Source organism: Oncorhynchus nerka, linkage group LG27 (genome assembly GCF_034236695.1).
Source record: "Oncorhynchus nerka isolate Pitt River linkage group LG27, Oner_Uvic_2.0, whole genome shotgun sequence".
In the NCBI taxonomy this organism is placed as follows: Eukaryota; Metazoa; Chordata; class Actinopteri; order Salmoniformes; family Salmonidae; genus Oncorhynchus; species Oncorhynchus nerka.
Genome location: NC_088422.1, coordinates 28,941,130 through 28,954,683, shown reverse-complemented (window position 1 = coordinate 28,954,683; position 13,554 = coordinate 28,941,130). Strand labels below are relative to the sequence as shown.

At 42.1% G+C, this 13,554-nt stretch overlaps 2 protein-coding genes across 2 annotated transcripts; both read right to left on the bottom strand.

Moving 5' to 3' along the window:
• Window positions 1-830: 830 nt before the first annotated feature.
• Window positions 831-10,217, bottom strand: LOC115111535 (carnitine O-acetyltransferase-like). The gene is made up of 14 exons (XM_029637681.2): window positions 10,040-10,217; window positions 8,823-9,101; window positions 8,357-8,475; window positions 7,134-7,187; window positions 6,362-6,527; window positions 6,040-6,214; window positions 5,650-5,828; window positions 5,433-5,533; window positions 2,896-3,015; window positions 2,678-2,800; window positions 2,430-2,565; window positions 2,269-2,331; window positions 2,005-2,142; window positions 831-1,788 (listed from the first exon to the last, which is right to left on the bottom strand). Exons 1-14 carry the CDS (start codon window positions 10,064-10,066, stop codon window positions 1,573-1,575), a joined length of 1,896 nt encoding a protein of 631 aa, XP_029493541.1. The 5' UTR covers window positions 10,067-10,217; the 3' UTR covers window positions 831-1,572.
• A 1,083-nt stretch (window positions 10,218-11,300) lies between these two features.
• LOC115111195 (immediate early response gene 5-like protein) lies at window positions 11,301-12,856 on the bottom strand. Its single transcript, XM_029637058.2, has one exon. The coding sequence runs from the start codon at window positions 12,705-12,707 to the stop codon at window positions 11,811-11,813; it is 897 nt and encodes a 298-aa protein (XP_029492918.2). The 5' UTR covers window positions 12,708-12,856; the 3' UTR covers window positions 11,301-11,810.
• Window positions 12,857-13,554: the final 698 nt, after the last annotated feature.

Below are 13,554 nucleotides of genomic sequence, written 5' to 3'. Positions count from 1 at the left end.
ACAATAATTTTGTTTGTTGTGGTAATAGATAATTTTTCCAAAATAATAGGACTCTCCGGTCTCCTGGAAACAGTCTTGCTCACTTACAGCAGTCAGAAGACCTCCAAGAAGAGTAATCACTCATCACCAGGGTATGACGGTACAGAGCGGCTATGGGCTGAAACAGAAGGTATATTTCAATCATGCTGTTAAACAGTGATAGAAGAAAAGATTTGGTAGAATGACATGCAAAATTTCAAATAACATGATTTGGTTCATTGAAGACATACCCATATGCCTCAGTGTTGCTCCCACAGACTGATGTCCAGCTGTTTGCTCCCAGCGGAGTCATTGAGAATCCAACGATGACCTCAGCTTTGGGCCGTCTCACCTTTCAAGTGCTCATCAACGCCCCTCCCTCAGTAAAGATCAGGATCCAGGCTCTGCACATGGGCCCCATGGACAACAGCACAGCAGCCCAGTCCACCTTCATTATGGTGAGGGAAGAGGGAGATAGTTCTGTTTTGATTCTTCAGTATTTCAATGCAAACTATCTAGTTGAGTGTACATTAAACAATGAACCTTCATCTTGACATGTATGCCATTGTAAAAAACATTATGTCTCCAATACCATCTGCATTACATACGAGATGTAGTCGTCTTGAAGATCAACATGTTCAAGGGCCAACAGCTCTTTCACTAGCGCTCAGCTGGAAACATGGCGGAGATAGAATTCCATGGCAAGTACCTGCATAGCAAGGGTAGCTTCCGAGCAAAATACTCATTTGTGGAGCCTTGATCTGTGGCTCGCCTTTCTATTATACAGTATTTAATGACATTTAGGCAGTTACTGGAGGACAGTTTTTCCTTAGTTTAATCAATATTGTCAGGTTTTGTAACATTAAAATAAATACTCAAAGTGTAAATGATTATCATTACAGCAGTCTTTGGTTTAGTTTTTTTTAGTTGTATAGAAAACATTTACCAATGTGAATCACAGCAGAACCACTCAGCAAGTCATTATTATGGCTCATTTGGTATAGTATGGCACACAATTTCATTACTTAAAAAACTTAACTGTTGAACTGATTATTTTTAAAATATGAAATAACAAGTATGTAGGTAAACAAACTGAATAAATGCATGTAAAAACCACCAGAATAATATTTAAGACAGCACCAACATGTGTAGACTTAAAAATAAAATAAAAATGAAACATATTTTTTAAAAACATAATATAGTCACCATGATCTGGTGTGGATCTTTCTTTAACATAAGGTGCCAACTATCTGGAAATGGACAAACCCATATCATTAAACATGAAATGTATTACTTTCCATCAGTCATACTCACTTTTCACTGAAGTATAGATATAGTCTCCTGGGTATAACAGGACTTTCCTTCCCACACATATCAAGTCTACCTGAAGGGCCCAAAAGCTTTCCAAGGCCCACCTAAATCAGTGCAAAGTGCTTCTCCTCTCTCCATGTTACAGCACTAGATATACCAAGGTGGCTTTAGTTTCTCCCACTACATCCAGCACAGGTTCAGTCCCACACAGGCCTACAGAGGAGCCATGTCCCCTGTGGGGTTTCACTGCTTAGCATTAGCTGTTTCCTCCAGCAGAGACCTCATGTCTCTCAGAGCCTTCTTCACACCCCGGCCAAAGTTGGCAGCATGTGTCTCTTCACAGCTGTTGAAGGCTGTAATGGCAATGTTGATGTGGTCAGCCATGGGGTTGTAACACACTCCATAGCCATCCGGCACCATCGGACCGAAGCACATCACACAGTCCGTCTTAGCACCAGCCTGAAGGAGTGAAAAATTACATTTTAGGCATTAGCATTTACAAATGCGGTCCAAACTTTATCATTGTCTAATAAACTAAAATTAGTACCAAACCTTACAAAGTACTTGTATTTACAATGTTTTTAGTCATGTTACCACTGGCTACAGGTCTGCAACTTGTCCTCTTATGTGTTGCATTTTGGGATGCTTAATATCTCACATAAACAGCTTGCATACCTGGCTGGTGGAGAGATTGAAATGTTCAGCCACAGCATAGGCTGTATCCATGAATATCTCTGGCATGGAAGTCAGTTCTTCAATCGCCTGCAACTTTAGGCCAAGGAGATGTCGGTCTATGGCCTGGCCATGAATTGCCTACTCAGTAACGGACATACATAAAAGCACAAAATAAATGTACATTGCAGTGGGTGGGGACAAGTATGGGCTATTACAGTAACTGTAGATATCCATCAAAAACTGATCCAGAGTTCCAGTCCTCACCATATGAGTATATTCTCTGTGGGCTTGGCATGCTTTGTCCAATAGAAAAACCTTCTCTGCATTCTGTCAACATATAGTAAAATGTACATTATTGCAGTACAGTAACAGTCAGTGGTTAGTGTCTATTTACTGTCAACATCCAGGTTTCAGAGTTGACTCACCGGTTTAGCTGGGTCCTCCATCGCCTGGACAAAGTTGAGCGACTCGTTGGAGCAGGAGCGGATGGTGTCTGTTCGACCAAGTGCAAACATACGCAAGGACGCACTCTCATAGGTAGAACAGCACATCTTATACATTCTGAAACATGAAAGATCAGTAAGTCTCAAATGTGGCAAAGTGACAGGTTAAGGTAACCCAACTGCTGTTTCAGATGCTGGTTTTTATATAGTAGAAATGTAATGAAACCCACCTGAAGTAGGCAAGCTGTAGAGCCATTTGTATAAAGGCATCTGGACTCAACTTGTGCACCCTTGGAACATTTCTCCCATAGTCAGAAAAGAAGACCACGTTCACATCCAAGTCATGTGACATTCTGGGGTTTAAAAAAAAAGTCAGCCAAAGGGTGAGAAACACTTCAGACATGTTTGAATAGAAACTGCTAGGAAAACCGAAACAGAATCTACTTACATGTTCATATTCTGCTTGGCCGACTCAATATCCTTCTTCACCTCAGGTGTGATGTTGAAACGCAGTTTGGGAGGCATGGGCAGAGGGGTCATGGGAGTGCGTACTAGCTCCAACCTCCTCCTGTTTAAACACAAAACAAAGGGCCAATCAGTTGTTGAAACAATAACAAAGCCCCGCCACTGTTTCGGTAATAAGCTGAGGGATTGGGCTAGAGAAATGTATTCACTCAAATTCATGGAAAGAGCTATGGATGCAAGGGATGACCATCCATGATTTAAAAAAAATCATAGTTTTGACCAAGTTGAGGCTATAGAGTGTGTTTCTCTATACTTTGTTTACAAACATTGGAGCAAAACAAGCTTAAATTACGACAGTTGAACTAAGCTCATGAGGAATTTACAAGAATAAATATACAGTGGGGCAAAAAAGTATTTAGTCAGCCACCAATTGTGCAAGTTCTCCCACTTAAAAAGATGAGAGGCCTGTAATTGTCATCATAGGGACAATTCCAACTATGACAGACAAAATCAGAAAAAAATGCAGAAAATCACATTGTAGGATTTTTAATTAATGTATTTGCAAATTATGGTGGAAAATAAGTATTTGGTCACCTACAAACAAGCAAGATTTCTGGCTCTCACAGACCTGTAAGAGGCTCCTCTGTCCTCCACTCGTTACCTGTATTAATGGCACCTGTTTGAAATTGTTATCAGTATAAAAGACACCTGTCCACAAGCTCAAACAGTCACACTCCAAACTCCACTATGGCCAAGACCAGAGAGCTGTCAAAGGACACCAGAAACAAAATTGTAGACCTGCACCAGGCTGGGAAGACTGAATCTGCAATAGGAAAAAGCTTGGTTTGAAGCAATCAACTGTGGGAGCAATTATTAGGAAATGGAAGACATACAAGACCACTGATAATCTCCCTCGATCTGGGGCTCCACGCAAGATCTCACCCCGTGGGGTCAAAATGATCACAAGAACGGTGAGCAAAAATCCCAGAACCACACGGAGGGACCTAGTGAATGACCTGCAGAGAGCTGGGACCAAAGTAACAAAGCCTACCATCAGTAACACACTACGCCGCCAGGGACTCAAATCCTGCAGTGCCAGACGTGTCCCCCTGCTTAAGCCAGTACATGTCCAGGCCCGTCTGAAGTTTGCTAGAGAGCATTTGTATGATCCAGAAGAAGATTGGGAGAATGTCATATGGTCAGATGAAACCAAAATATAACTTTTTGGTAAAAACTCAACTCGTCGTGTTTGGAGGACAAAGAATGCTGAGTTGCATCCAAAGAACACCATACCTACTGTGAAGCATGGGGGTGGAAACATCATGCTTTGGGGCTGTTTTTCTGCAAAGGGACCAGGACGACTGATCCGTGTAAAGGAAAGAATGAATGGGGCCATGTATCGTGAGATTTTGAGTGAAAACCTCCTTCCATCAGCAGGGGCATTGAAGATGAAACGTGGCTGGGTCTTTCAGCATGACAATGATCCCAAACACACCGCCCAGCCAACGAAGGAGTGGCTTCGTAAGAAGCATTTCAATGTCCTGGAGTGGCCTAGCCAGTCTCCAGATCTCAACCCCATAGAAAATCTTTGGAGGGAGTTGAAAGTCCATGTTTCCCAGCAACAGCCCCAAAACATCACTGCTCTAGAGGAGATCTGCATGGAGGAATGGGCCAAAATACCAGCAATAGTGTGTGAAAACCTTGTGAAGACTTACAGAAAACGTTTGACCTCTGTCATTGCCAACAAAGGGTATATAACAAAGTATTGAGATTAAGTATTTGGTCAATAACAAAAGTTTTTTTCCACCATAATTTGCAAATAAATTCATTAAAAATCCTACAATGTGATTTTCTGGATTTTTTCCCCTCATTTTGTCTGTCATAGTTGAAGTGTACCTATGATGAAAATTACAGGCCTCTCATATTTTTAAGTGGGAGAACTTGCACAATTGGTGGCTGACTAAATACTTTTTTGCCCCACTGTACATATCATTCATTTGTAAGTCCAAAAATGGATGTAGCAACTGCTGTGGTCATGGTCAGTAAGCCAGGGTCATGGTCACAGCCTGGTCATGGTCAGTAGGCCAGGGTCATGGTCAGTAGGTCATGGTCAGTAGGCCAGGGTCATGGTCAGTAGGCCAGGGTCATGGTCAGTAGGCCAGGGTCACGGTCAGTAGGCCAGGGTCACGGTCAGAGCCTGGTCATGGTCAGTAGGCCAGGGTCATGGTCACAGCCTGGTCATGGTCAGTAGGCCAGGGTCAGTGGTCACAGCCTGGTCATGGTCAGTAGGCTTCAAATGGTAGTTAAGAGTTTTTAAAAGGATGAGGCACTGTCTGAACATGACACACTGGAAATCTTCAAAATGCTTGCTATGCTCAGGCAGAATGCACCTGATCCGGTTGGAAAAATAGCCATTGCAGCCAGCAATCTGTGCCAAAGTTCTTCTCTAAAGTACACAGTACCCACAGAAATACTGTGTACCATTAATTAATTAATTAAATATATTCTGTAATGCCTTACATGTACTCAACCACATGGTCCACCAAGAACACAATGGGTGGGCCTTCAGCTGGGGCATGCTCATACACCAGACCACATGTACCATCTTCACCCACAATAAACTGGGGATTAAATAACAAACATTATAAAAATGGCAAGAGACTTGTGAATTAAAATATGAAGCACAATATCTAGGAGGATGCAACCTTTGTTCTATAGTTCTAATCTCAGAACTCACCTGTAACGTCTTATCAAACCAGCGGTTGCCACTGTTCCAGCGACTCCCTCCACCATGTAGCATCTGGGCAGCGACCCGACTCTGGTAGCGCTGCTCAGACATCTGTGGCATGGGGGCGTCTAGACACACCGTGAATATGCTCTTCTGGATAGCACGGACAGACTCCTTATTTGTCTTGTCTAGGGGGAAAAAACGACAATAAGCAACCCAACAAGGACCTAGAGGAAATTATTGACCAATAGCTCTAAAACAGTGTGTCCAAAGTGACAGGTTGCTTCCAGTTACTCTTACGTTATGGCTCAAGAATGGCTTTTGTATATTTGGTGAGTCACCCAATATGCTCCTCTGAGCCCTCACTGTCGAAGTGATGTCCCCCCTCCATTGCCATACCTTTGATGAGGTTGTTGTAGGCTTTGCCCCAGGTGTTGCGGTGCTGGGAGGTCAGGATGCCGATAGGCTCCTTGTTGCTCTGCAGGGACGAGTTCCAGACCTTCTCCAGTTGCATGTAGATCTGGTCCACCGTCAGTGGGGAGCCATCGCTGTTATACACATCCAGGACAAAGAACTAAGGCCAGAGGGAGAAGGCCAATCAGCATTTGAGATGTGGTTAAGTGGGTTACAGCCAAGAAACTAACAATACAACAACGTGATTGATCTCCTCTGTGTTGTAGCAACATAAAGCAGCAGCAAAGAGAGCAAAGCTCTAGTTTACCTGGAAGTTATGGACCACAGTGATGTGTGTAGGGGCCACTTTCCCAACAGCGTGGTTGACCACAGTGTCTCTCTTTGGTCCAGGGATACGACAGGAGGACAGGATCTGGTAGTACTGGTCCATACACAGAGGCTTCCCACCCAAATACTCAATAGGCAACGTCTCACTAAGACACAGAGTTAGAGTCAGCCGGGGTGACGAACACGTTAGATGTACAGGTTACTGCCAAAATAAAGGAAACACCAACATAAGGTGTCTTAATAGGCCATTGGGCCACTACGAGACAGAAAAGCTTCAATGCACCGTGGCATAGATTCTGCAAGTGTCTGGAACTCTATTGGAGGGATGCGACAATTCTTCCAGAAGAAATTCGATAATTTGATGTTTTGCTGATGGTAGTGGAAAACGCTGTCTCAGTCACCACTCCAGAAGTGTTCATGTGTTCAATTGTGAGATCTGGTGACTGAGACGGCCATGGCAAATTACTTAGATCGTTTTCATGCTCATCCAACCATTCAGTGACCACTCGTCCCATGTGGATGGCGGCATTGTCATCCTATGGGGGCATAGCCATGGGTAGCTAAAATAATTGTCTGCCCTGCATTTTTATACATGACCCCAAGCATAATAGGATGTTAATTGCTTAATTAACTCAGGAAACATCTGTGTGGAAGGACCTGCTTTCAATATCATTTGTATCCCTCATTTACTCAAGAGTTTCCATTATTTTGGCAGTTACCTGTATATCATTAAAAAAGATAATATTACTAACCTGTCAATCATTTTTTTGAAGTCCAAAACCCCTGCAATCAATTTTGCAGCAAACCTGAGCAGAAAACAATGTTGAATTAATAATGAAACCATATATGGTATTTCTTCATCCAACTAACACTCAGTCTTTCACCGCTCCCCATCTCATGTTCTATTCACATAATCTACTCTGATACACGTTAGTGCACTATTTTGTTTTCCATGGCCTCATATCTAGTCTAGCGGTTAAGAGCGTTGGGCCAGTATACGAAAGGTCGCTGGTTCGAAAACCCGAGGTGACTAGGTGAAAAATCTGTCGATGTGCCCTTAAGCAAGGCATTTAACCATAATATGCTTCAGGGGCGCCATGCTGCTATGGCTGACTCTGTAAACAACACATTTCACTGCATCTATCCAGTGTATGTGACAATAAAAATGTATTATTTATTATTATTTATTTTATTATATTATTTATTATTTATATTATTTTATCTCCAACCTGACTTGCTTATGTCAGACTCAGGACCACGATTATTATAAGAAACATCTGTCTATTTTGATTCTATATCTCCGTATTTCGTGAACTGTCTGTGTCACTCTAGTCTAGTGGCTAAGATGGTGTACAGTACAGTAGATTGTTGAATAATTGGCTTTTCATATGAGCATTGGAGTCTGCTCTAGTATCCTCTTCTAGCCTACTGTATAAGTTTGGCACTGTCCGTAATATCGAAGCAGTACCACATAGCGGCAAATATTTTGCACGTATGGTCCAGCTGAAGCGAACTCAATGGCAGCCCACTCTTACACCCATGTGTGCGTGCTCTCTCTATAGTACATTCACTGACACGTTTTGCTCAACAAAAAGCCACGTAAGACCACAATGTTGACTGCGTACCTTATGGATCACGGTGGTCCAAAAAAGCTGAGCAATGTTTTGAACAGTGAATGTGCCTAAAATAGCCAGCACGGAGGGGAAGTCTGTCTAAAGGTCATTATGAAACTCAAGCCTATTCTCAAGTTCACAAGAGCTATGGTGTAATACAACACTAAAGTCAATCGCTTTCTACTAACTTGCTTTTTAAGAAGAAGTAGGCCTATAAAACTAGCTTTTCATTGATGTGTAGGACAGCCATAAAGACCTTTCAGTGATGGAGGACTAATGGAGGGAAGGCATCTCAACTGTCTCGTCACAATGGCTGGTTTTAGTACAGTGGTCTCAGACACGCATGGTTCCTTGTTGCTCACCTCATTTGTCCTTGGCGATCTTGGAAGGTCATGCGGGGCAGGGCCACCCCTGGGCTGGAATAGACTGCCACAGGCATCCGGGAATCCAGATAGGCTGACTGCATCCACCACTCTGTGAGCTACATAAACAGCAATGACAATGCTATAGTCCACCAAACATCAGATCATTTTCTCCTAAACACATTCACAGGTTATGACATATGCAACGGAGTAAACCTATGGGTGAATGTTAAATGTAATCTCGAAAAGTGCGGGAAATGGATGGAATTAACATCACATTTACGTAATTGCATAATGGATGTAATACAGGGATCTTTTCCTGCCAATCAACACAGATCTTTAGCTGCCTGTATCCCTCCAAGGACTTATTGTACTCTTCTTTCAACCTCTATGGGCCATGCACTGCCCTAACACATAAACCTCTTCTTTATGTGACCTTCTCTGTTCAACTACAGTATGTACCAACCCAGTTCTCTTTGTTGCTGGCTCTGCGCTCCAGGCTTCTCTGCAACCTGTCTCCCACCCCACCAGGAATGAGGAACTCCTTGACCAGCTTGCGTGTGTGATCCAGCTCCTCCTCACTGAGCAGGGGCTCCAGCATCAACAGGTAGCGCTCAAATGTCTGCCTCAGTGGAGGCACTGGCAGCTTAGGCAAATTATCCTGGTGGTGCGAAGACCTCTCTGGGAGGATAGTCACTGACACTGGCTTGACCAGGCGATATGGCTTCACCAAGCCTGACCTTAGCTAAAAAATAAAATTAAAAAATCTGTCTTTGCATTTCTAATAAATAATTTGTTCTGCAATCAATATGACATAATCCAATACCATACATGTCTAGGATGATATGTTGTGTCTTAAAGTATCTAAAATATTAATATCCACAGTTGATAATCCCATTGGCATATAAAATATATCAACAATGTTGGTTGACAACCACAGAGCTTATTTATAGGCCTACATTTACCAGCAACTGTCAACACCATGACACAGAGTGCCATTGCAACAGAAACCATAACATAATAAAAACAGACAAAACTATGATTAACAAAGTGATTAACATTTATTTACATTCGTTTCAATGTAAAAAGGTGTGATCAAAACAATCCTATTTCATGAATCCAAAAACCTTTTGAAATAATAGATTGTTAGAACACTGTATGATCTAATTTTATGACAGAAACTTGAGACCAAAACAGATCTATCAAGTTTAGTATGTTGTTAGGACTATTTGTTTGGACTGTGCTTGGCTGTCAAGTTTCCTGATAGCTTTTTAAAGTTAGAATATAAATAGCCAGTTCTGCTACAGTGCGTGAACACTTGCAATGAACATGCACCACATCTAAAAAGCAATCTGTTGGCTACTTAAAATTGTATGATAGTTTAACCCACTGTTTTATCTTAATCTGATATAGACAACCATTAAACCTTGAAACTGTCGGCTATCCATGTTGTAACCTAATGTAGAGACACGAGTGGTAGCTACAATGGGGTAAATGCTAATTTTATATGATTTTCGTGGAGAAATTCGGAGTGGCCTGACTTCACATTTTAGGCTACAATTATAACAGTTACCTAACCTGGTGCCCCACCCTCATTTACAACAGTAATAGTGAACGCGCTGCTCTTACTTATGGGCGCACAACTGCGCACTCATGAATTAGGCTATAAAACGTTTGACTCACCACTGCTCTCACAAGAAGACCCAGCATTTTTTCATAGAAATGGCCCCGCAAAAAGGCTTTGCTTGTTAATTTAAAAAAACACCTCGAACTGTCATTTCTTTCCTCAAGGACGTAGCCTTACGCATGGCGTTTGTTACTCAAAAAGATCGGTGTTCTCCGCAGCCCCCGTCCTTAACCCGAACCTAATGGCTAGAGCTGGGTTGTAATCATTTACTCCAATTCTGTTGTAAAACGTTTCGTCTGGTTTTGTAACAGAAACAGTCTACTCCAAAAGGAAAGCGTAAACGATAGTTTCTATTGGACAAATTCAAGTAGGTCCCTCCCCGTTTCCGTTGTTAAACGGCAAAAGGTTTCCTTTAATGAATACATCCTTGGAGAGGGCTAAGTTGTTTGCCTTTTTCAATCGGCCTTCGCTATCTGGAATCCTTGGGAGGTCCGTACCCCTCATTAAAGGAGAAGGCACAGATAAATGTGAAGCATCCGGCAGGCGTTTTCCACTCACTACCAAATATGGTGATGAGAGGAAGCCAAGTGGGAGAAGATGAAGCGAGATGGATTTGGCCGACGTTCTGCACATTTTCTCATCGATGAAACATTTAATCTCCATACAGTTTGTTACCTAAATTAAAATCTCTCTTTAAAAAAAACAGGATAGACTGCTTTTTGTAGACTTTACCCGTTGCCAACGTTTCTTAAAAAATGGCGTTGTTTAGAAAGAGCGCAAAGGCGAATTGAGTTATTGCACACGCGCACTAAACAGAGTAGGCGTTCCTTAACGGAAATATGCAAATAAATGTATTCTTTAGTTAGAAAAAAATGATAGTCCCTTGCTTTGTAGAGTGCCATAATTAAGTATGATGGCACAGAAATAGTGTAAGACATCATTACACAAAAAATGTACTTGGTCTACAGACCTAATTAAAACAGCCTATACTGGTCTATGAAATTTACATTTAAGTCTTATCTTATCAGAGCGACTTACAAATGCATAACACACCTGCTAATTTTCTTATAATTTCACGGGAGTGAAATGCATTTGGTAATAAATTGGTGTAGTTCTTTTCCATCATCGCATGGTGGAGCTGGTTCTGCATCACACATTTGAGCAAGGCATGCAAGGCACATGAAGGCAACAACTTGGTGCAGGAGAAAACACTATATCCAATGAATTACATATACACACTAGAAAACATTTGGATGTGCTGTGTTGAAGCCACTGTGCCTCCATCTTGGCACTCCCCCACCAGAGTAAAGAAAAACATTTTGGAAGCTATATAAATGCATTTATTGCCCACATTCGTTTGCTACATGTATTTTATTACAGACACGTTAATGTAAGATACACATTCAAAATGTAAAAAATATGTTTTTTAAAAATCCTTAAAGTATATATTTTTGGACATTACTAATGTTACTGTCCCCAATAAAACGACACAAATACTTACATACATTTAATTGTTCCCTTGAAACATTTAAATGAAATGCTGTGAAATTCCATTCATTGCTACCGAGGACTGCACGTACTGGGGAATGCCAATATGTCCGGCCCGTGGCTTCATAGCCTCTAAATGGCCAATAGGCATACATAGCATCAGCAATCCATGGTTAACATAGGTCATCGCACATATTGCGCGAGCCCTCTCACGAAAGTACCATTTAAATTGAGTTCAACAGCTTTTAAATTGAAAAAGAGCAGAACAGTGTTAAGTATATCAATTGTGTATTTTTTTGAGACCACCAATGGTTTGTAGAAAAATGTAACGTGTGTCAATCAAAAAGCCTCGATTGCTCTAGTCCATGCACCGCTGCCCGCCAGTGCTTGTTTACAACAGTTTGTTTGTCCGTTTACTACCTGTTCCACGTCCGTTTGCCAGTTCAACAGCTCAGTAAACCCCGAGCCTAACACTGACATGAGGTTGGAGATGTTCGGTGTGTCCAGTTGTTCAGAATTACAACAAGAAGCGTCATCAGACCTAATGCGTTTGCATGACATGGGCACACAGTCTGACAGATAATCGGAATCAGAAGCATCACTTGAATCCATTTTTCGTTTCTTATGAGAACTTTGCGGGCCCTGACCATGTTGTTTTAATGACACGCAGTAGTCTGGGGGGAGATATCCATTCTCGACAGTAGTCACCACATGTGTGTCCAAGTCCAATACAGTCTTTTGGTTGTGTGTGTTTGAGACAGGAATGTCCCGGTTGGCTGTGTAAGGTTCCGCATAACAGTCCCAGCAGACCCCCGAGGACTTGAGGTTAGGGTCACATTGATAGACAGAAGCCATGAAACAGGCAGGTGCCGTTTGGATGTGCGCATCGGGCACCATTGCTGGGTGGCAAGTCGATTGTGGCGCTGCGCAGTGGTAAGTGTCCAACACATCCCCTGTGTAGTTGCAGCAAAACTCACCAGCTAGATCCTCACAGTTCCCGGTCATTTCAAAAGAGTCCTGCTTTTCATCACAGACAGTCCTCATCTCTCCGTTCTGCTGTAGGCAGCTATACATTTCTGCTAACTCCATGCTCATGTAAAAATCTCTAGCGTTTTTCAGGACATATGTGACCAGCAAGTTCTTGTGGAGCTTGATACCTCCTCTCTGCGTTCTGGAGTTATGCATTTTCCGCAAAGAAATAGAGATCAAATTCTGTGCGTCAACTGCACACGCCATGATAATAAATGTACACTTCTATTTGTTACCTACTCTAGTGAATAAAATAGACTGTCTTCTGGACGTAAAAATTACGTAATTTGCCTATTATAGAAGTAAATTCGTGGAGGAAATCTGAACATGTTTTCTCATGCTTTCTGGGTAGGGGCATGGATTTACGCCCATTTTTGCTGTGAACAATTTAAAGACATCTCACATAGGTTCCTCCCAATCACGGGTTCCACCAACGAAACCCCGGCGTTGTCAAAGACGGACCTTTTTTTCCTCGGCTTATAGTTTGTACTGGCCAATAAGGGAGAGGCGGTTCTCCGCTACCATTCAAATATATGTGTGCCAAAAGCGTACCAAGATGCACAATTGCGCATTACGTATAAGTAGGCCTTCATTTCTCCCCAATGATAAAACGTGGAAACTGGTTATACTTCTGGTATTGCTATTTATTTAGTACATCTTCAAACATTTAAATTCATTAAATTACTTACCATTTCAACTCATCACACATTCACACACTCACACAGACACAGAGACACACAGACACACACACACACACACACACACACACACACACACACAGGTTGGGGATGAATCAGTTAATCTGCACCTGGAGGTGATGTCATAAAGTCCCAGTGATTCACGGAAACCTCTCTGTCACTAAGCATTTATGTCTGGTTGGGAATGCTCCCTGTTGATAGACTAATCAGTCAACTGAACTGCACATCTGCTGGTAGTAGACAGATGGCTGACATCATACAGCACACCTGCACATGGCGTTCATGTTCTGCCAAATAGGTTACAGTAATAGAGGTAGGCCTAACCACTCAGGTAAAAATAATAAAGAACCATCTTT

Coding starts and splice junctions, on each gene's coding strand:
- LOC115111535 (XM_029637681.2), bottom strand. CDS start 10,066: ATGCTGGGTCTTCTTGTGAGAGCAGTG. Junction 9,102..10,039: donor GTCTTCTTGTGAGAGCAGTG/GTGAGTCAAACG, acceptor TTTATTTTTTAG/CTAAGGTCAGGCTTGGTGAA. Junction 2,332..2,429: donor TGGAGGACCCAGCTAAACCG/GTGAGTCAACTC, acceptor ATATGTTGACAG/AATGCAGAGAAGGTTTTTCT.
- LOC115111195 (XM_029637058.2), bottom strand. CDS start 12,707: ATGGCGTGTGCAGTTGACGCACAGAATTTGATCTCTATTTCTTTGCGG.